The 21,895-nt window shown below is 46.1% G+C and overlaps 1 protein-coding gene across 8 annotated transcripts in view; it reads right to left on the bottom strand.

The window, feature by feature from the left end:
- Positions 1-21,895, bottom strand: part of ATP6V1E2 (ATPase H+ transporting V1 subunit E2) — a 66,224-nt gene that overhangs the window by 39,991 nt on the left and 4,338 nt on the right. Inside the window, exons 1-2 of one of the 8 annotated variants that reach the window (XM_005662578.3) lie at positions 8,300-11,608; positions 1,714-5,720 (exon numbers count right to left, since the gene is read on the bottom strand). The exons of 4 other annotated variants lie outside the window; for them this stretch is intronic. In XM_005662578.3, coding sequence (XP_005662635.3) covers positions 5,032-5,720; positions 8,300-8,516 — 906 coding nt within the window. In that variant the 5' untranslated portion in view covers positions 8,517-11,608 and the 3' untranslated portion in view covers positions 1,714-5,031. Of the gene's footprint in view, positions 1-1,713; positions 5,721-8,299; positions 11,609-12,393; positions 15,126-21,895 lie in introns of those variants that run through there. 3 more of the 8 variants (XR_002342730.1, XM_013996175.2, XR_002342729.1) reach the window with 3 other exon arrangements.

Genomic DNA, 21,895 nt, shown 5'->3' with positions numbered 1-21,895 from the left:
GTCTGTGACCTACACCACAGCTCAGGGCAACGCCAGATCCTCAACCCACTGAGCAAGGCCAGGGATCGAACCCAAAACCTCATGGTTTCTAGTTGGATTTGTTAACCACTGAGCCACGACAGGAACTCCCAAACATTTCTTTTTTACTTGCATCTTTTTTATTTTGCTTTTTAGGGCTGCACCCACAACATATGGAGATTCCCAGGCTAGGGGTCGAATATGAGCTGTAGTTGCCAGGATCTCAGGATCCAAGCCACATCTGCAACCTATACTGCAGCTTGCGGCCATGCAGGATCCTTAATCCACTGAGTGAAACCAGAGATGGAACCCGCATCCTCCTGGATACTAGTCAGGTTCTTAACCCACTGAGCCACAACGGGAACTCCCAAACATTTCTAAAGCAAAGATCTTGACAGGAGTGCATCTCTCAGAAGGGACAGGATGGTGACCAGCAGCCTACCCCACAGGTCTAGGATAGCACTGGGGGCTATGGAATGGTGAGCGCTCATTTGCCTCTCCATGGCTGAGGCCCCTAAAAAGGACCCAGCCCCCTAGCTTTGCATGCAGGTCCAAGGCAAAGCTCCTCCCATTTGTTACCCATGGAAGGAAGGAATGCAATAAACCCAGGGTTGTCCAGGAGGTAACCAAGCCCCGATTGAACAGAGTCCTGCTTGAGCTCAGGCTCCGCCCATCTGCAGCTCTTCCCCCACCCCCAGGGGCAGTAAAGGATTGTCTGGTCAAGCACCAGCCCTGGGCTACAGTGCGGGCAATCCTTTCCCTGGCCCTCAGTTCACATAACTGCCCCATTCTATGGCACAAACCATGTATGAGGAAGAAAGAGACTCTGGAAGCCTCCATCCAGAAACCAGAGCCAGGCTGGGAAAGAACAATGTCCAGACCCTACTATGTGCACACTCAGTGTCAATATTAAAATAACAAAGCAGCAGGGACCACAGAGAAGAATGAAAACATAGCCCCTGCCCACAAGGATCTGTGTCTAAAAAGATGGGCTAAAGAGTTCCCATTGTGGCTCAGCAGATTAAGAATCCAACTAGTATCTGTGAGGACATGGGTTTGCTCAGTGGGTTAAGGATTCAGCCTTGCTGTGAGCTGTGATGTAGGTCAAAGACACGGCTGGGATCTCGTGTTGCTGTGGCTGTGGTGTAGGCCCGCAGCTGTAGCTCCGATTCGACTCCTAGCCCAGGAATTTCCATATGCTATGCGTGCAGCCCTAAAAAGACAAAAATAAAATAAAAAGATGGGCCAAGTAGACAAAGCAGCTAATGGGAAGTAAAGGCAATGCAGGGAAAGTCTTCATTAAAGGGGTGGCAGCCAGGGTCTGGGAGAGCAGGCTTGGTTTGCTCCCAGGTTTTGTTTTGCTGAGGAGACATGATGAGGGTGGAGAATGGAACCCATGGGTTAAAAGGCTGAGGAGGGGAGTTCCCGTCGTGGCGCAGTGGTTAACGAATCCGACTAGGAACCATGAGGTTGCCGGTTCGGTCCCTGCCCTTGCTCAGTGGGTTAACGATCCGGCATGCCGTGAGTTGTGGTGTGGGTTGCAGACGCGGCTCGGATCCTGCGTTGCTGTGGCTCTGGCGTAGGCAGGTGGCTATAGCTCCAATTCGACCCCTAGCCTGGGAACCTCCATATGCCGAGGGAGCGGCCCAAGAAATAGCAAAAAGACAAAAAAAAAAAAAAAAAAAAAAGGCCGAGGAGGAGGAGGCTGGGGAGAGAGAGAACTGGGCAACTCTGGAAGAGAGACAAGTTTGGGAAGACAGAGAGATGTTTAAGTGGGATGAGGGGAGATTTCGCCCCACAGGTACTATGTAAAGTTCTCCTCAACTTCCCACAAAACCTTTCATTAAGACTATTTTGGGGAAGAGATGAGCTGTCAAACTGGGGGACATGGATGGATATCATGGGCACCACCCCCCCCATAGATGGAGGCCAGCGCAGAGCGCCGGAGCCGGGGTCGGCCAGGGGGATCAGATGCTCTTGTATGACCTCCTGGGTTGTACAGCTTGAAGTGGGGTTTGAGTTCCTAGAAGGGGTGGTGGCGGGGGGCTCAGACAGCTGGGAAGGGGATGCTTGGTAGGTCGTGGAAGGATGGCTGGGAGAGAAGAGGGAGAGCTCTGAGGGGGTGTCCAGGGGGGACTTGTAAGAGGGTGTGAAACTGTGGTGGACAGCCTCATGCCCTGGACAAGGATTTATTGTGGTGGAAGGAGGGTAGATGGGAATAGATAGGACACAGGTCACTGATGTTAATCTTTTGCAGCCTGTGTATTTGACCTACCTCACCAAAGAGCTGGGTAGATTATTTGCCATCTCTCACCTGGGCTAATAAATGGTTCCCCTTGCCCGGGCTCATGCCTTCATCTCTCCCTCCTTCCAGTGTGTCTTCCACATACAGTGGCACTAGAATAATCTTTTAAAAGTCCAGTTCTCATGGCCCCCCCTTGTATTTAAAGTTCTTCAATGAACCCTCTACTGCTGCCACCAGAATTCGTCTAATTCCTAAGCAGGGCACACAGCACCAAGTGATCAGGCTCCGTCCATCTCCCCAGCCTCATCCATGACACTTGCCCTCACCCTTCAGGCCCTATCACATTGGTCCTCTAATACAACTTGCTTCTTTGCACCTCAGGGCCTTTGCATATGTTCTTCCTGCCCACCCCCGCCCCTGCCCAAAGTTCCTCCCCCAGCTCAACTGCCAGCAACCCAGAAGCCTTCCGTGGGCTCTACCTGCTACAGCTATTTCTACAGTACTTTTTATACAGCACTAGGCTGGCACTTCTGCATTGTATCCTCACCAGATTATCATGTTTACTGTGTCTATGACTAGTGAAAGGACAGGACAAGATGGTATTCTTTGCAGCCCAGCAGCTAGCACAGTGCCTAGCTCATTGCCAGCAATGAGTCTTCCATGAGTGACTGAATTTGCAACAGGGCCCACATAGAAGACATCCTTTGAAGAGACTGTCCTGTTGACAAACACGCTTTTTTCTCTTAGAACTGTCCCCAGACACCACCTGGACTACAGGTCCAGTTGACCTGAGCTGGGCCAAATGGATTCCTTCTCAGAAAAGAGGAATTGACTCCAAGAAAAGCAAATTTGTTCCTGGAACTGCAACATCTAAACTCTGGGACATAAAGCATGTGGGGCACACAAATTCAACCATTGAAACAGGACAGTAGGAAAAGCCATCCCTTAAAAAAAGAGAAAAATGAAGTAGCTATCTAGGGGCCTTCAGACAGCTTACTGATGCCAGGTTCCAGCCATCCTCTGAGACCATGACAGAGTCCTGTCCAAGCTTCTGTTTGCTAAAAACCTAACTGCCCCTGCCCTGTGTTTGACTTTCAAGGGATTTCTGTTCCTTATACAGTCCTGACCACACAAGCCAACCTTTGCCTTGGCAGAGTTCCTTGTATGGGGGAAGGGGGGTGACTTTACTTCTAAAAGCTTTAATTTTAATACATAAAATACCCTCAGGCATAAATTAGACTTTAAATCACCATACACACAGAACCAATTACATAATTTAAGGGACCCAATGTAAAGTGAAATCATAGAATCCTCTGTTCAAAAGTATAGTCAAAGGCACTAAAATACTTATAAAGCATTTTCCTTTCTTCTGCAGTCTCCCTTTTGGCTTGTTGTGGTATTTACTTGCTATTTAATGTCTAAGTAAACAAAAATTACAATCTAAAACCATTGGCATGAATTTTATCATTTCTCTTCATATTGTGCAGTGCTCATATGGAGAATCACCAAAATGGCTGTATTTCTTGGCTTCTTCCTGAAGATGTATCAAGCTGGCCGCAGGAGATGAGCCCAAGTCCCTCCAGGTACAAGGGGTCTAATGGAGAACTCCAGTGGGCACAGAATATTTTACCGGGCAAGTGCAGATCCTCATCAGCTCCCAAAGCTCCCATTCTGAGACTCAGGCCCAGTAACCTTGACAACTGCTGGGCCCTTCTTCCCACCAGCCCCCAGATCTATGGGCTGTGCCCAGGCTGGGATCAGGGAAATCAAGCCAGGCAGCTCCCACTCCAGTAGTCTGGCTGACCCAACCCACAGCAGACAGGAGAACCCTGGGGTCTTTAAACCTCCACACCAAGATGTGCTCAGTATCTCAGTATTCCAGAGACCACCCATACTAAGTCACCTGCTAAATATGCCATGGAGCTGACAACCTGGGGTAGAGATGGCCACCATTATGCCAAGCCTAAGACACACCTGTATCCATACCAGGCCCTCACCACGGTCAGAGAATAGCAGTGTTCACTGGGTGAAGGAAGAAAAGGCTCAGTCTTGGGGCACCAGGGAGCTAGAAAGTGGGTGGCCAAGAGCCCATCCCAAGGAGCTGGGTAGGCTTTGGGAGTTGGCACCACATGTGACCCAAGACCCATGCACATGCTCCCCCTGGCACACACTCCAAAGTCTCATCAGGCTTCACTTACAAAGCACACATGCAAAGATAAAATTAAGACGTTCAAGGCCATGGCTATAGAACATTAGAACTTAAGCACTGGGCTCTTGTGAGCTTGGAGTTCTGTGTGATTGCACTCATCATATGCCCATGAAGTTGGCCCCACACACATGAAGAAGAGCTCTGAACCTTACTAAATAACGTAAGTTATTTAATAACATAAGAAGCTGAAACAAAAGGAGTAAAACACACTTCACATACATATTAAAGAAATTTAGAACACTCAGACCCATAGGTCATGAATACCATTCACATCTCAACTGGAGGACAAACTAAAGAGCAGATGGTTCTACTCCCCTCAACCCAGACTACAGAACTGACCAGAAGCTGTGGTGTGTATAGATAAACTGGAATTGCATTTCTAAGCATTAGGTCAGGTTTTATTCCAAAGTGTAATGCCACTAGCTCGTCAAAGGATATTTCATGAAGATAGACTAATACCAGAACAAAAAAGAGAAAGAGATATTACTAGTTTCCTTTTCTTTAAAAACTTATGCTTTTATGGCTTAGAAGTTCCACATGAGCCTCACTTTCCAGAGGCTTATACAAAATACTTTCTGTTGGCATTGGCTCCAAACAAGGCCTTTCGTATTTCTGGCATCTTTTGCTGGAATAGGAGATCTAGTCGACTTTCCAGAGTGTTGGAAACCTTTATTCGCTGATCACCACTGTAGACCTCCACACCCCCAGCTGCATCTGTAGCCAGTTGCACCTCTTGGTCAACTTGAACTTCTACATGTTTGTGGGAGATCGTCGTATATTGAGGGATGGCTTTTTGCACTGCAGCCTTTACCAGGAAGAGGTCCTGTGGCCTGCAGCGTATGATCACCACAGGCTCCAGCAGTCTAAGCAGACCCTGGAGCACTAATTTATCCAGCAGTGCCTGGTAGACTTCCTGGTCTGCCACAATCCTGCTGAGACTTAGCTTTGCATCATTCAGCAACTCTGAGATGAGATCATTTCGGGCTCTCAGGACTTTCAACCTTGCCTGATTCCTCATGGTAGACATCTGGATTTTCTTCTGCTGCTCTATCTGCTTCTCTTTCTTCTCATAATACTCCATAATCTTCAGTCGTTGGGTTTGCACAAGGCGTCCTTTCTCAATGTTGAACTCTTCCTCAGCCTTGGCATCTATTTCTTCTGCCTTCTCATTGGCTTCCTGCTCAATGAAAGCCATCATGTGCTTAATCTGCTTCTGCACATCAACATCACTCAGGGCCATGGCTACTCCTGAAAACAGAGGTGGAGGAAAAACTGGTGGACCCTCTGGTTGCTTTGACACAGGGCAGAGTTTCAGGATTGACTCCAGAGTTCCACTTTCTGAGCTGTGGAGTGTATGAGGGAGGGAGAGAGGCAGAGTCCAAAGGGAAGGTCAAGGAGACCATCTAATCGCAACTCGTTTCACAGATGAGGAAACTGAGACACAGAGAGGGAAAGCCACCCTAGGGTCAAAGGTCATACCCTAGAATAACAGAGGCTTGAACCTGGGTTCCTAGAGTTCCATGCCTCTACTACATTCCCCACCTTTTTTTGGCATCAAATAATAACAAGACAATTAGGATAGATCTCCAGGATATTTCTAGTCAGCAATGGGTCAGTACTAAGACAGCAAGCTAAGAGAATGGAAAGATGCAAAAATCCTCAACAAAATACTATCAAAATGAATTCAAGAATCAAACACAATGACTAAGTGGGATTTATCCCTGGGATGCAAGGATGGCTCAACATCCATAAATCAATCAATGTGATTCACCATATTAACAGAATGAAGGATAAAGTCACTTGATCATCTCAATAGTTGCATACAAAGCATTTGACAAAATTAAATACCCCTTTTCATGGCAAAAATACTCAAAAAACTAGGAATAGAAGGAAATTACCTCATTATAAATATGAAAAGCCCATAGCTAACATCATACTCAAAAGTGAAAAACTGAAAGCTTTTTCACTGCAAACAGGAGTCAGGCAAGGATGCCCACTCTTGCCACTTTTATTCAACATACTATTGGAAGTCCCGGTGACAGCAATTAGATAAGAGAAAGACATAAAAGACATCAAAATTGGAAAGAAAGATACAAAATCAACATACAAAAATCAGTTGTGTTTCTATACACTAAAAATGATCATCTAAAAAGAAAATTAAGAAAACAATCCCACTTACAATACCATCAAAAAGGACAAAATTCTAGGAATAAATTTAACCAAGGAAGCTAAATACTTGAATATTAAAAACTGTAAATCACTGCTGAAAGAATTTAAAGACACAAATAAATGGAAAGACATTCCATGTTCATGGATTAGAAGACTTAGTACTGTTCATACTGCTCAAAGTGATGTACAATTTCAGTGCTATCCCCATCAAAGTCCCAATAGCATTTTTTTAAAGAAATAGGAAAAAGAATTATAAAATTCAAATGGAATCACAAAGGACCCTGAATAGCCAAAACAATCTTGAAAAAGAATAAAACTGGAGACCTCACACTCCTACTCTCAAAATATATTACAAACCTACAGTAATCAAAACAGTGTGGTACTGGCAGATAGATAACCTATATAACAGAATAGAGAACGTAGAAATAAACCCAGACAAATACAGTAAAATGAATTTCACAAGGGTGCCAAGACTACACAATGGGAAAAGGATAGTTTCTCCAACAAATGGTACTAGAAAAACTAAAAATCCACATGAAAAAGAATGAAATTGGACCCTTATCTCGCATCACACACAGAAATGAACTAAAAATGGATTAAAGACCACCATAGGATCCAACAAATCCACTTCTGGATATTTGTCCAAAAGAACGGGAAACAGGATCTCAAAGAGATTTTTGCATTCCCATGTGCATTGGAGCTTTATTCACAATAGCCAAGAGGTAGAAACAATCTGAGTGTCTACTGATGATTAAATGGATAAAGAAAATATTATAATATACATAACAAGGAAATCCTGTCCTACGCTATATCATGGATGAACCTTGAGGACATTAGTATCCTAAGTGAAATAAGCAGTCACAGGACAAATACTGCATGACTACAATGAAATGAGGTATCTGAAGTAGTCAAATTTATAGAAGCAGAAAGTAGAAAGATGGTTTCCAGGGGCTAAGAAGAGGAGATTAGGAAGTTACTCTTTAACAGGTAGAGAATGTTGATCATACAAGATGAAAAAGTTCTGGAGGTCTGCTGTACAACACTGGGCATATAATTAAAACTGTACTGGACACTTAAAAATTTGTTAGGAGGATAATTTCATGTTATTTTTTTACAATTAAAAAAAATAAAAGATAGAATGCTCTTCCAGAAAGATACACCACTCACCAAGCTTGCTGGAAAAACAACCCAGTGTTTGTAACAAAGACCAAGACTTTGTGTTCCACCTTACAAACTGTCATTGCAAGTTAAAAAGAAAATGATTCAGCCTCAACATTCCCCATTATTTTTGCATGCAATTTTTCTTTCTTTCTTCCTTTCTTTTTTTTTTTTTTTTTGTACACAGACGCTCCTGGGCCAGGGGTAGAATCCACATTTCAGCATTGACCCGAGCCACTGCAGTGACAACGCCGGAACCTTAACCCGCTAGGCCCCCAAAAAACCCAGGATGTAATTTTTCTTAAACTGCACTTCTGTAAACAGACCAAACATTCTCTGCTCCTAAATAAGACAAGCTCATTAAAGAAAACTTTTTAAAGCGCCGTCTGGGTAACGTTCCAGCTTTGGGACCCATTGTCAATGAAAGCAGAGAGCGAGGGAGAACCAGGGAGCCCCAGGTTAAGTGTGTAGAGGAAAACACGCACCAGAAAAAGCCTTACCAGTCCCCTGCCAGAGGCCAGCCTTTCTCTGGCGCCAGGAGTCTGCACACGGAATGTGGAACTTGGAATGTGCACTGGAACCTGGCACTGTTGCTTCCTTCTCTCTGCAGACGACCCTCATAGTCGGACCAGGCAGCTCGAATCCAAAGAGCCAGGCTATCACTGGGGAAGGCAGGCCAAGGCAGCCAAGAGAGGACAAGAGGAATTTCCTTGGCATAGAGGCCTTACTGGGGGCTACCCTTGCATGCCCAGAATCTCAATTAAGTTGGCACATGGTGGGTTTCGGCTCTGGGGTAGGGTCACCTTAACCCAGCCATCAGGAACGAATACATGTGTGCATGAACCCAGGCAGCCAGTTTATTAATTTACTAATGAAAAATACAGCTGTCATGTTGGCAGGGCATGGCCCTCTTTCCCTATAGTGTCACAGGGGAAGCAAAGGCTGTTTAATGAGAAATCAGAGCAAGCAAAATTTGTCAGATGGCCTTTAAGAGTGCCACACCCGCCGCAGGGGCTGGCACACTCTCGGCTTGGACATCCTCTCCAAGCCCAGACAAGGCTTAAGGGGGCATCGCCAGCTTCCACAGTATGGGCTCAGGAGTAAGATTGCTGCAATTCAGGTCAGTGTTCTGAACTTTTGTATGACTTTGGGAAAGCAGCTTGTGCCTTGAAGCCTCAGTTTCTTCATCTGTATCAGGGAAATAATAGCGTCCACATCATAGGGTTATTGGGAGACTTAACTAAAAGAAGTGAATGTTTAGCACAATGCTAAGCACATAATTAATCTTCATGCTCAGTAGTTATCATCATCAGCATCACTCGTACTCCTGCTATTATCATTACTAGCTCTTCTCCCCTTTAAGCCTCATCACAGTCACTCTTTGTGTGAAGGGTCCTTATGATTGATTTGATTTCCACTCCCTAAAGTAACCAGAAATACATCCTAGTCTTGCTCCTTTGTGTTAAACCCAGTAACCCTGCATGGAGTTTTGGGACCCCCCCCCCCCAGCACTTGATGGCATATTCACCCATGGTCTCAGGTGGCCAGACACATCCCTGATGATGGTGGGTGAAGTCCCAGAGTCCCAGGGCTCTTGGGCTGGGGGTGGGGTGGAGTCATCTCACAGCCTGTCAGTGGGTGGGGTGAAGTCATCCCACAGCCTGTCGCAGTCCCCAAATCTGCAGTCCTGAGTTCTCATGCCTCCTCTGTCACTCCCACATCTAAGCAGTTTATCAGTGCTGGGACTTGAAGGCAGCTGCAGGGTGGGGCAGGGCTGAAAGTCAGGGATTGAGCAAGTGTCTCTCTCTGCAGGCACGCGGGTGCCCATGTAATGTGTCTGGCAGATATAACTTCCAGTCTGTCTGGGATGGGGATTATGAGTCCACAGGAGCCTGTGGCTTGAGCAAAACAACAAAGCAAAGAAATGTGAAACACACGTCTGCTCTTGCACGAAGGTGCAGGGACCCTCCATTCCAACAAGGCAGGCTTGTCCTCTGAGTGGCATCCACCTTGCCTTTGTTTGGAGCTGGGGGCTGCATCTAAATCTCTCCAAGACAGTCTTACTCCCATAAACTCTTCAGTACCAGGGTCTCTTCATTGCCCCCCCCAAACACATCAGGCTCAGCACCACCAAAAGCTCTTGCGCATACAGTCCTCTGAGCTACAATGCCTTCCTCTGCTCCTCTCTGCTTACCCAAATCCCATTCACATCTTCAGCTGCCTTCCAGTCCCACCACCTCCTTGACCTCTGGGCTCATCCTCAAAATAATGACAGCATAGCCTATTTTCCAGATATAACTCAGAGCTGGATTCAGAATCTTTTGATGCTCCAGTTCCTCGCTTCCGTAAGGAAATTCCTTGAGGACAAGAATCTCCTTCTCCAGCTGGGATTGGATGCAGATAGGCACTGGTTAAACAAGAACTGATTGGATTAAGGGTTTGGGGCTGGGGGGAGGGGAAGGGGTACTTTTTTCTTTTTGATTGTGAAATACAACACACATTCAGAAAACGTGTGTGGTTTCATGAATTATTAGGAGGCAAACATCCTGTAACCAGCACCAGGTTAAGCAACAGGACCCTGCCAGCATCCCCAGAAACCCCTCCTCATGACTTGGGGAGGGAGATGTTTCAAAACTTCTCATTTTTGTATTCGTGGGCATAGGAGAGGTCTTTAGAGGAAGTGTGACATTGGAAATCCCTCTTCCCTGGCCCTTGCCTGTGTGAGCCAGCGTGCACCCGGGGGATCCCCATCACCATGAGAGGGAAGAGGGGGAGGCTGGAGTGCTTGGTGGACAAGATGTGTCTGTCAGCCTGGAGCCCTGCCCAGACCTTGAAGCAACTGTTCTTCCTTCCAGCTGGGATTTGTAAGTAAGTCTGAGGGCAGACGTGTCTGGGTATGGGCTCCCTACCCCTCGCCAGAAGAGAAGCAGCACCAAACTTTCGCCTCCAGACACGTAGAGATTGCAGAGTGAGGAAAGCATGGGGCTTTCCAGAGGGAGATGGGGATGGGACAACTCGCAGGGACCAGGAAGTGGGGTGGAGGAGATTTAGAAGACTAATGACTCCTTTCGGGGATTTTAAATCCTCAATATGTGGGAAGGGGGCATCCCCTTTTATGTCTTTCGACAAATATTTGCTGCATATCTACTATGCGCCAGCCACTGTGTGGGCACTGGAGATAGAGAATAAGGGACAGCAGCCCTGCCTCCCAGGCCCACGATGCCACAGGGGAGACCAACAGGTAAACAGGTAATCACACTAGAGTGTGGTCTATGAGCAATCACAAGTGTTAGTGTTGGTTTCAAGAAACCTACATGAATGAAGGAATCCAATCCCTAAGACGCCCTACCAAGCTCACCGTGGCTCTTTAATGAATTGCTCTGCAGTCAGGCAAACCATGTAGTGGTGGTTTGAGACACACCATTCATTAGTAACCACAGATGCTTTCACTGGGGGCAGGTCACCTGGAAAAGGTAGCAAGTTGGTAGGATTCATTAAGGAGGATTTATCCAAATAGGCAAGATTGATCGAGTCGTTATAGACACCAACTTGAAGAAATGCCTTAGGGTTCCCAGAGAGGACCTTGATTCAGATACATGGAAAGGTACCTGGCACCCAACACAGGATGGGATAAGAGCCAGGAGAGGACACTGGCTGAGTGGCTGCAGGCTTTGGCTGAAGGAACAGTCCTCTGGGCAAGGAGTCAACCCAGGAGGGAGAAGTACAGATGGGCGTAGAAGGGTTGGCAATTTCTTTCTTTCTTTCTTTTTTTTTGTCTTTTTGTCTTTTTAGGGCCACACCCTTGGCATATGGAGGTTCCCAGGCTAGGGGTTGAATCGAAGCTGTAGCTGCCAGACTACACCACAGCCACAGCAACACGGGATCCAAGTCGAATCTGCGACCTACACCACAGCTCAGCTCACAGCAACGCTGGATCCTTAACCCACTGAGCGAGGCCAGAGATCAAACCCATGTCCTCATGGATGCTAGTCAGGTTCGTTAACCTCTAAGCCACAATGGGAATTCCTTCAAGGGTGGACAATTCTGAGAAGCAGGAGGAGAGTGAGATTGTCTAGACAGGGAGAGTGCTGCAGGCAGAGCACAGTGGCCATGTGTAGGACGTCTGAGTGCAGACAATGGATTGGTTTGGCCTGCAGTGGCAGCGGGAGTGGGCGATGTCTAGAAAGAGGGCTGGGGAAACAACCCAAATGTCCATCAACAGACGATTGGATTAGGAAGATGTGGTACATATACACAATGGAATACTACTTAGCCATAAAAAAGAACGACATAATGCCATTGGCAGCAACATGGATAGAACTAGAGACTTTCATCCTGAGTGAAGTAAGTCAGAAAGAGAAAGACAAATACCACATGATAGCCCTCATATTTGGTATCTAATATACAGCACAAATGAACTTTTCCACAGAAAAGAAAATCATGTACTTGGAGAATAGACTTGTGGTTGACCTGGGGGAGGGAAAGGGAGTGGGAAGGATCGGGAGCTTGGGGTTAACGGATGCAAACTATTGCTCTTGGAATGGATTTACAATGAGATCCTGCTGTATAGCACTGAGAACTATGTCTAGATACTTACTTCACAGCATGACAATGGGAGGAAAAATTATATATATATGTATGTGTAACTAGGTTCCCATGCTGTACCATGGAAAAAAATTAAAAAAAATTTTTTTAAGAAAAGGAGCTGGAGTTTGAATGGGGAAGGTTTGAAATGTCAGACTGAGAGCTGGGGCATTAGGCTAAGGAGACCCATCAAAGGCTTCTTCTGAGCAGGAATGTAACTGGGCCAAACCTGGGTTGAGAAAGATTAGCCTGGTGGTGGTGGAGGCAGGAGAGTCTGGCTATACGCAATGACCAGGTTGAAGCTGCATGGATGAGGGCTCGGGCAAGAACATGAGAACAGAGGTTTGGGATGGGAGGAGATGATGTAAAAGAGTCTGCAGGTTTGATGACTCAGGGTCTGGCCCTGGCAGCACCTGCTGCAGCGCCACCCACACGGCCGAGCAGCTCAGCTGAGCGTGGAGATGTGGGGAAAAGTATGATGCACCCCGCTCCCTCCAGAGCAGGCGGCAGGGAGAGCAAGCAACCGCCAGAGAGTTCAGTTAGTCTGGAAGTAAAAGGAGACACCCAGAGAGGAAAGCCGAAGTATCCACAAAGCTCTATCTCTGTTTCAACTGCTGATGACTAATGGGCCACATACGGTTTTAATCGAGGAACTCCCAGTGGCAAAGCAGGCTTTGCTCCGGCCTGGAGAAAGCTGATGCCCACAGGAGCCAGGAAGATGATAATAAAGGGGAGAACCAGGCAGGGTCAGAAACATTTCTCCCCAAATCATTTGCATGAAAAATTCGCAACTTAATTTCTCCTTTTCAAACATCTGCAGGAAGGTTACTTCCAAGGAATCAAGTTCTCCTTAAGAGCAAGTTGCCACAAAGTTGCATTAACGAAAGATTTTCAGTGGTGGTCTCTTTCCCCTCCTCCCAAATAAAGCCCTTCCATTTTATCCCTGCCTAAAGAACCCAGGCCTCTGCTGCCTTAGGAATGGGGACTTGAGGACCTAAGATCTGCTATTTTAGAGAAGCCAGAAAACCCATTTTAAAAGTAAAATCCATTTATCTTATTTGTTTTATGGTGGTAAAATATACTTAAGATAAATTTGTGTCATTTTAACGCCTAAGTCATGTTCATCAGTGGCATTAAACACATTCCCATTGCTGTGCCATAGATGCCACCATCCCTCTCTAGGACTCTGTAGCCATTAAACATTAACCGCCCATTCCTTCTTTCCTGGTCCCCACCCCACGCCCACCCCCACCAGCCTCTGGCAATCACCACGCTACTTCATGTTTCTATGAATTTGACTTTTCCAGGAACTTCATAGAAGTGGGATCATTTCATATGTGTCCTCTGTGATTGACTTATTTCACTTAGCATAATGTCTTCAAGGTTCATCCACAAGCAGAATTCACTTCCTCTGTAAGGCTGAAGAGCATTCTATTGTGTGTCTACATCATATTTGTTCAGCCATCAGTGGACACTTTTGGCTACTGTGAATAACGTTGCAATGACTGTGGGTGTACAAAGATCTGTTCAGGTTCCCGCTTTCAATTCTTTCGAGGAGACACCTAGAAGTGAAATTGCTAGATCATATGGCAATGCGGTTTATTTATTTATTTTTTTGAGGAACTTGCCATCGCTTCTTCCAATGGCTGTACCATTTTATAATCCCAACAGCAAGGCAACAAGGGTTCCAATTTCTCTGCATCCTCACCAATATTTGTTATTTTCTGGGTGTTATTTTCTGCCTGCCCAGTGGGTGTGAGACAGTTTTGATATTACTGTAGTTTTGTTTTGCATTTTCCTAGTGATTAGTGAGGTGGAACATCTTTTCATACCCTTTTGGTCACTTGCATGTTTTCTTCGGAGAAACGTCCATTCAGGCCCTTTGCCCACTTTTAAAATCAGGTTGTCCTTATTGTTTAGTGGTAGGGGTTTTTATCATTGTGTGGTCCTGAGCACTCGATGCCAGCTACCAGCCAGGAGGCCACCCAACAAACAGAGCTCTATAGTGGGGTTTTTCAAAGTGAGGGGTGTGAAACCAAATGGAACAGAAAACCCAGAGTCCATAACAGGTTAAAAGGGTACATATTGCCTTGTCAAACTTTTGTTAGGTATATGATTTACATGTATGTACGTATTTACATATATGTATGTATGTAAACTGGTTCACAGTGAAAATGTATTTGTGGTACAAAATGTTGAAAAAACACTGACCTCAGAGTTTCTGTTGTGGCTCAGCAGTAAACAACCCGACTAGTATCCATGAGGACGTGGGTTTGATCCCTCACCTTGCTCAGTGGGTTAAGGATCCAGCATTGCTCTGAGCTGTGAAAAGCAGTTAAGCAACAATCCTTACTCAAGCAGACCCTTGGAAGGTCCCCCTCAATCCATTTACCAAAGTATTCACCCCCCAAAACAGGCCTTTTGCAAAGGTGGAGATGGGGGTGGGTGGTCTGAGATTCTGGCTGTGTGATGTACAAGCAGCTTATATGGTTAATGTTTACTGAGGGTGCCCTGTGGGCTGGGTAGTCACAGGACATCACGGGATGATAACTGAGGGCTGGGGTCCTCTCTCAGCCTCAGATGTCCCCCATGGGCCACAGCTTGGTGTTGTGAGAAGTGAGTCGGAGGGAGCAGCAGAGGTAGGGGTTTTGGTCCTGATATCATTCACTTACAGGCTGGATGATCAAGATGAAGGCTCAAAATCTGCCTGACTTCCATTTGGATAAAGACACAAAGGCTCATCTGTGTACAAAAAGAGTGTTAAAGGGAATTTGGTGAAAGCCAAATGACAGGAGGGGTGAGGAAGTTTTGTAAAGTGCTAGGTCAATGTCCCATGTCATCATCCACAAAACACCTCGCCCGTCATGCTGTCCCTCCTAGAACTGTGCTCCTCAAGCTGCTTGTGGGGAGGTAGGTAGTGACCAATAGTTAGAGCCCCAGAAAGCTGCCTGGAAGCAGAGGGTGGGTTGGAGGTCGGCATGGAGCACAGGGGACATGGCCCTTCATAAGGAGCTGGCTGGCCATGCCCCTAGCCTGTGATCGTGGTCAGGGATGGCCCCCAGAGAGGAGAGATGCTCTGTTTGCTGGGGAACTCCAGGAGCACGGGTGCTACCTGTCCCCAGCTCAGGGGATGCATTCAGATGCCAAACGCTCCTTTAGTATTGACTTAACTCTCACTGTGATAGGTCCCAACTGGGCTCCCCTCTGCTGAGAGACAGAACTCAACCCGTGACACAGGGGTTTCTGGTTTCTGGTGTGCAAAGAAGAGAGCGTGTGCATTCAACTCCATTCCCCCACCATGCATAGGGACTTACACAATAACCGTGTTGGGAAACATCCTATTTCTGACCCTTGTGCACTCATCTTAGCCCTTTACCCAGAGGCCAGTACTTACAGAAGTAGCTTAATAATTATTTGTTGGACCCATAGACGAATGGATGGGTGGTGAGGAAAGACTCTCCCCTAGAGTCTGCTACAACCTCGGGGATCTGCGACCCTCTTTCAGAAGAAGGAGAGAGGAATGTGAAGATGGGAAGAGGTGCTGCAGTGGCTGCCTCAGGGGGACCCCTCCTCCTGTCCTGCCCACATTCCTGGAACATAGCTCAATTGGAATCAAACATAAGTTATTTAAATACATTTGCCCAGAGTCTTCTGGTTGAGGCTATTCTACTCTGAGAGGTGACCTGAAGTCCCAGGCAAGGCTCTCACAATCCTAACCTACCCCCCTCCGGGGTGACACTCAATATAATTAACAACTAATCAACCAGAGGGGTCCTGCCTCTATTCCAACAAGGTCTTGAAGGCTTTCTGCTGCTGGGGGTGGGGGGGTTGATGTTGATTCAGGAGGTCAGAGGGAGCCAGGAAGAGTCCTGGGCTGACTGGGGCATGCTGGGGGTGGGGTGGGTTCAGGGTATGGGAGCATTTACCAACAACATACAATTACTTCAGCATTTTTACAACCTATTTGGCCCCATTGTGGCAAAGGGGCTGAAGGTGAGCCCTGCTCTAATGGCAACTGCTGGAAATTCCCATCTTTAATGGAAGGTCTCAGGAATGCATAGTTTAGGATACAGCTACTATGTTTCTTGTTTTGTTTTATTCTATTAGTCTTATTCTCTCTGTGCTTTAGTTTGTAGCGTTTCTATTGCTGTGTCTTCAGTGTCACAGCTATTTTCTTCTACAAGGTTCACTTGGCTGTTAAGTTCAGTCAGTGAATTTTTCATTTCAGGTATCATATTCTTAACTTCTAAAGTTCAATTTGGTTCCTTTTTTATATCTTCCATTTCCTTCCTTCCTTCCCATGTTCACATTTTCCTCTAAATCCTTGGGTATATTTGCAACCCCTTTTTAAATTTAATTAATTAATTAATTAATTAATTTTGCTTTTTAGGGCCACAGCTGCGGCACAGGGAGGTTCCCAGGCCTAATCAGAGTTACAGTTGCAGGCCACAGCCACAGCCACATCCTCACCAGATCCAAGCCACGTCTGCGACCTACACCACAGCTCACAGTAACACCAGATCCTTAACCCACTGAGGGAGGCCAGGGATCGAACCCCCAACCTCATGGTTCCTAGTTGGGATTTGTTTCTGCTGCGCCACGACGGGAATTCTGATATCTAGTAATTCTTAACATTCTGAGTTTTATGTTGTTGAAAGTTTATATTTTGTTGCTGTCCTTTAAAAACACGATGAAATTTGTTTTGGCTAGCAGTTATTATAAGAGTGGATAAACTTGTTCTATATGAGGCTTGAGGGTCTAGAGTTTCTTTTACTCTAGAGCTAATTTAGCCCTTCTACTAATACATAACCCTTCTTGAATTTCTACTGAATTCTCTGGAAATTCAACAAGTTCTCCTGCCACTGGCTGGTTGAAACTCAAACATCCCGCAGTCGTGTGTGAGAGCCCTGGGAACCAGTGAGCTCAAGTTCCCTGGCAGTTCTTTGCAAAACACTGTTGGAATTTCACTCTATGCATATGCAACTTAATATCAGCCACAGACTCAAGAGGATGGTGCTGGAGACTTTTTTAAACTCCCATACTCCCTCCCCTCTGGCACTTTGCCTTGAAAAGCCTCCTCAACCCTCGCCCCAGCTACCTCCTCAACTCAGCAAGACCACTATGGGGTCAGCCAGGGTTTCCCTCACTGTGCGGCAATTCAGAGAATATTTCTAACAGGAAGTTGGGCTTGCCTCATTTGTTCCTTTCTTTCAGGAATTAGAGCCTATGCTACGTTCAGTTTCTAAAAACAGGTGTTTAGGACTTCTCTTGTGGTGCAGTAGGTTAAGGATCAGGCGTTGTCACTGCTGTGGTGTGGGCTCAATCCCTGGGCTGGGAACTTCCGCATGCCGAGGGTGGGGCCAAAAAATAGAAAAAAAAAAAAATCGGAGGCTTCATATACTTTGTGTGATTTTTGAATTGCTTACATTAGGAAAGTATATAGGTTTAATGTTTCCCCCCGACCCCAATTTATACATTGGAACCTAATGCCCAGTATGATGGTCTTAGTAGGGGACTTTGGGAGGTGATTAGGTCATGAGGGCAGAGTCCTAACGAGTGGGATTAGTTCCCTTATAAAAGAGGCCTGACAGAGCCCCTCTGCCCCTTCCACCAGGTGAAGACACAACAAAAAGTCTGCAACCCAGAAGAGGGCCCCCTCCCAACCATCCTGGTACACTAATTCCAAACTTCCAGCCCCCAGAACGATGAAAGCTGAATCTCTTCATTGTTTATAAGCTACCCAGTGTGTGGCATTTTGTTACAGCAGCTTGAAAGGACTAAAACAGAGATGGGTCTAGTACCAATACTTGGATATGGTAGAAGAGGGAATCTCTGCTTTTTCTGTGTGAAGCACATTTAGAATAGCGATCCATCCCTCCAACCTCTTCTCAGGAGGTGGAGTTGCAAGGAACAGAAGCTGTCAGTGGCTAACTGAACAGAAAAGGAACTATCAAGGATCATGCATAGCTCACAGGATCAGGGACAGGCTAGAGAAGCTGCTCAAGACTGTCTTTACAGGAACCATGCCCAACACATGCCTTGGGACGTGGTCTGATGAGAAAACCACTTCTGGTATCATTGCTGCCACCAAACTCTAGACAAACAGTGTGTACAGCAGTCACTTCTGCACCAGGAACTCAATTACACCACAACCACCACCACCCACCCACCCTTATGGGCCACTTCCTCAGTTTAGTACTGAATGTGTACCCCACGCTAAGGCTGCAACCTCCAGAGAGAGTATGTGCCCTGTGTTTAGCTTTTCGTCACTCTAGCTATTGAGTCGGACAAGAAAAGCAAGAGTCTATAACTTTCAGCTTCCATAGGAGAAGATTTTTTTCTTCCCACTAAGACTTGGAAAGTGGAAGAGTCCCCAGATTGAAAGTGTGCCTATGATACTCAGTGACCAAACCATCCAGAATGGAAGAACAGTCATAAACGAATCTTAGGTGGTTTTCTGGTGCTCTTATGACTGAAGGCTGGAATAAAATCATTAATTTCATTTCTGGAAGAGAGATCTGTGAGCTAGCCTCCTTTGGAGCTTTTAGGAGGAGGTCACTCCCAGATCATATGAATATTCCACCCCAGAAACCTCTGAGGTGGTGTCCTTTTCTGTGATTCAGCAAAGGGTGGCAATGCCATCAGTTATAATAACTGGTCTCCTGACCTCAGGTTGCAGCAGGAGAGAGTTAGAAATGAAGATGGAAAAACATCATTAAGATGCTTGAGGCAAAATTCTCAGAGGCTGGGGCGTACTTCTGAGTTTCTGGTACATAATGAACTAGAAAACGAGATCTAGAGGCATTCTAGAAATAAAACTGGAAGTGAAAAACAAGTGAGCCAGATTTATTGACTTTATTTATCATTCTGATCCTGAGGAACCTCTGACCTTTAAGAAATTGCTGCAGTGCTTAAGCCATTCACATCTTGGCTAAAACAAACAAACAAACCTGTGCATTGTACAGTACATTTGAGCCCTAAGAGAAAAGGATGCAGATGGAAGGTTTTAGTGGCAGGAAGGAAAAGAGAAATAGGAGTGATACAGGGCATGATGCTATGAAGGTGGCCAGGTGGCATCTGAGAGACAGGAGAGCCCTGGGGAGTGAAGAGGCTGCAGTCTGAAGATACTGGGTATGTACAGAGGTAAGAAGCATAGAGGAAGAGCAGAGTGTACCAGGCAAAAGGATGATAACCACTTGACCTCCTTGTCAATAACTCTAAGAAGGAAGTCTGAAGGGTACCTACTATTGGCCAAGAATTAGGGATTCAGACCAAGCCTGGATTCATGACCAAACCAACGGACTGAAATTTGAAACAAACCATAGATTTGACTTGGATCCTTCTCATCTCTTTCTTCCCTTGAAATCTGCTTTTCCTGAAGTTCTTTATTTCTAGTAGAGCTTGGGGAGGCCCAGGAACTCTTGACTGGTGGGCAATAAGCCAGATGTAAGAGATATTGCTGGTTGCCTCCCCCACAAACATTCCCGTGCCTGCCACCCACTGTGCAGGAACCATGGAATCTGAGTGGGAGTAAAACCCTGGCCTTGGGTGGGCCCATCAGCATAGTCCCAGACCCTTTTCACAATGATGGTTTCAGGGATGGGCAGCAGGCCAGGCCTAAGGCAATAAGCATCTGACATTCTTCTGGCCAGCATGACTGATTTAGGGATAAATTCAGCTGATCTGACCAGAGCACATCCAAGACTTTTGTACAATGAGTGAATCAAAAGAAGCTTTCTCTCCTCCTGGGCAGCGTGGTGTATGGGTGGTAATGCCTGGACCTGGTACAACCGTTTTGCTTTCAAGAAAAAAGGAACCTAATAGGAAGATGATATAAAGAGAAGAGAAAAACTGAAAGAAATGCTGAAGAAATAGAACCAGAGTTTTGATCAAGCCATGCCTGAAGCTTGAGCTACTTCTGGAGGTTTCAATCAAAGAAGTCTATATACTGCCTTTGCTGTTGAAGCCAGTTTGGGTTGACTTTCCTATAACTTACAACTCAAAGCATTATGACACCAAATGATCAATTGGAATCCATTCTCCATTTCTGGGGGAGATGTGAGGGGACACAAAGAAAATGGCAAAAAATGAATACATTTTAAAAACCTACTGTCCTTGTGGAGTTCTACAATCAGCTTGATTTAAGCAGTTGGTCACATGGTTAGGCACCAAGAGGAGATGGAAATGTTTTTAAAAGTGAGGAGGAAGCCCAAAGAAGTAGAGAGGATCAAAACAGGAGATTAAAAATGAGAAGAGGAGTTTCCATTGTGGCGCAGTGGAAACAAATCTGACCAGGAACCATGACGTTGCAGGTTCGATCCCTGGCCTCGATCAGTGGGTTAAGGATCTGGCGTTGCCGTGAGCTGTGGTGTAGGTCACAGTCGTGGCTCAGATCCTGTGTTGCTGTGGCTGTGGTGTAGGACCTAGCCTGGGAGCTTCCATATGTCGTGGGTGTGGCCCTAAAAAAGCAAATAAAATAAAATAAAATAAAAAGGAAAAGAGAGGGGGAATACGTCAATGGAATCATAGTGAAGAAGCCTCAGAGTTATCCCAGCCCTTCCCCATGCTAGATTATCAAGCCTTGTGGATTCAGTCATCCAAATATCCCTGCTCAGAGGTCCCACTGTGGCTCAGCAGAAACGAACCCAACTAGGATCCATGAGGACGCAGGTTCGATCCGTGGCCTGGCTCAGTGAGTTAAGGATCCAGTGTTGCCATGAGTTGCAGCATAAGTTGTAGACATGGCTCAGATCGGGAGTTGCTGTGCCTGTGGTGTAGGCTGGCAGCTGCAGCTCTTACTCCATCCCTAGACTGGGAACATTCATACGCCGCAAGCGCGGCCCTACAAAGAGGAAAAAAAAAAAAAAAAAAAGATTCCCTGCTCCCCACAGCCTCCTCTTCATTTTCACTGCCATGGCTGCTTCAGATTGTCGTGACCTCTCTCTTCTTCACTTTCCCCACCTTCACTCCCGTCCTCTCTAAAGCCATGTTCTGCATCACTCCCAGGGGAATCTTCTCAAAAGACAGCTCTAAACTTGTTATTTTCCTACTGAAAAACTTTTGATACTTCCTTCTTGTGGGAAATAGCATGAGCTCTGAAGATAGATCATTCTGAAGGGTAGCTCTGGCACTTACCAGCTATCGGGCAAATTTCTGAATTTCTCTGCACATCACCTCTCTCAGCTATAGTGATAATACTACCACAGTCAGGATTCCTTTGAGTACCAGTGATGGAAAACCAACCCATAGTCACTAGGCGAAAAGGGAGGGGGGTGCTTATTAACTCAAGTGACCAAATAAAGAACAGTAGTGCAACAGGGCCTCAGGGATAATCAGGAGCAGGAACTCACAAATATCCTGTCTTCTCTGCCTTTTCCAGTGGGGTGGGCAGGGAGGTTATCTCTCCTTTTATGCTTCTCTCTGCTTTTTTTTTTTTTTTTTTTTTTTGGTCTTTTTAGGGCCACACCTGAGGCACATGGAGGTTCCAAGGCTAGGGGTCGAATTTGTAGGCC

Source organism: Sus scrofa, chromosome 3 (assembly GCF_000003025.6).
Source record: "Sus scrofa isolate TJ Tabasco breed Duroc chromosome 3, Sscrofa11.1, whole genome shotgun sequence".
NCBI lineage: Eukaryota > Metazoa > Chordata > Mammalia > Artiodactyla > Suidae > Sus > Sus scrofa.
This window is presented reverse-complemented; position numbering and strand designations above follow the sequence as displayed.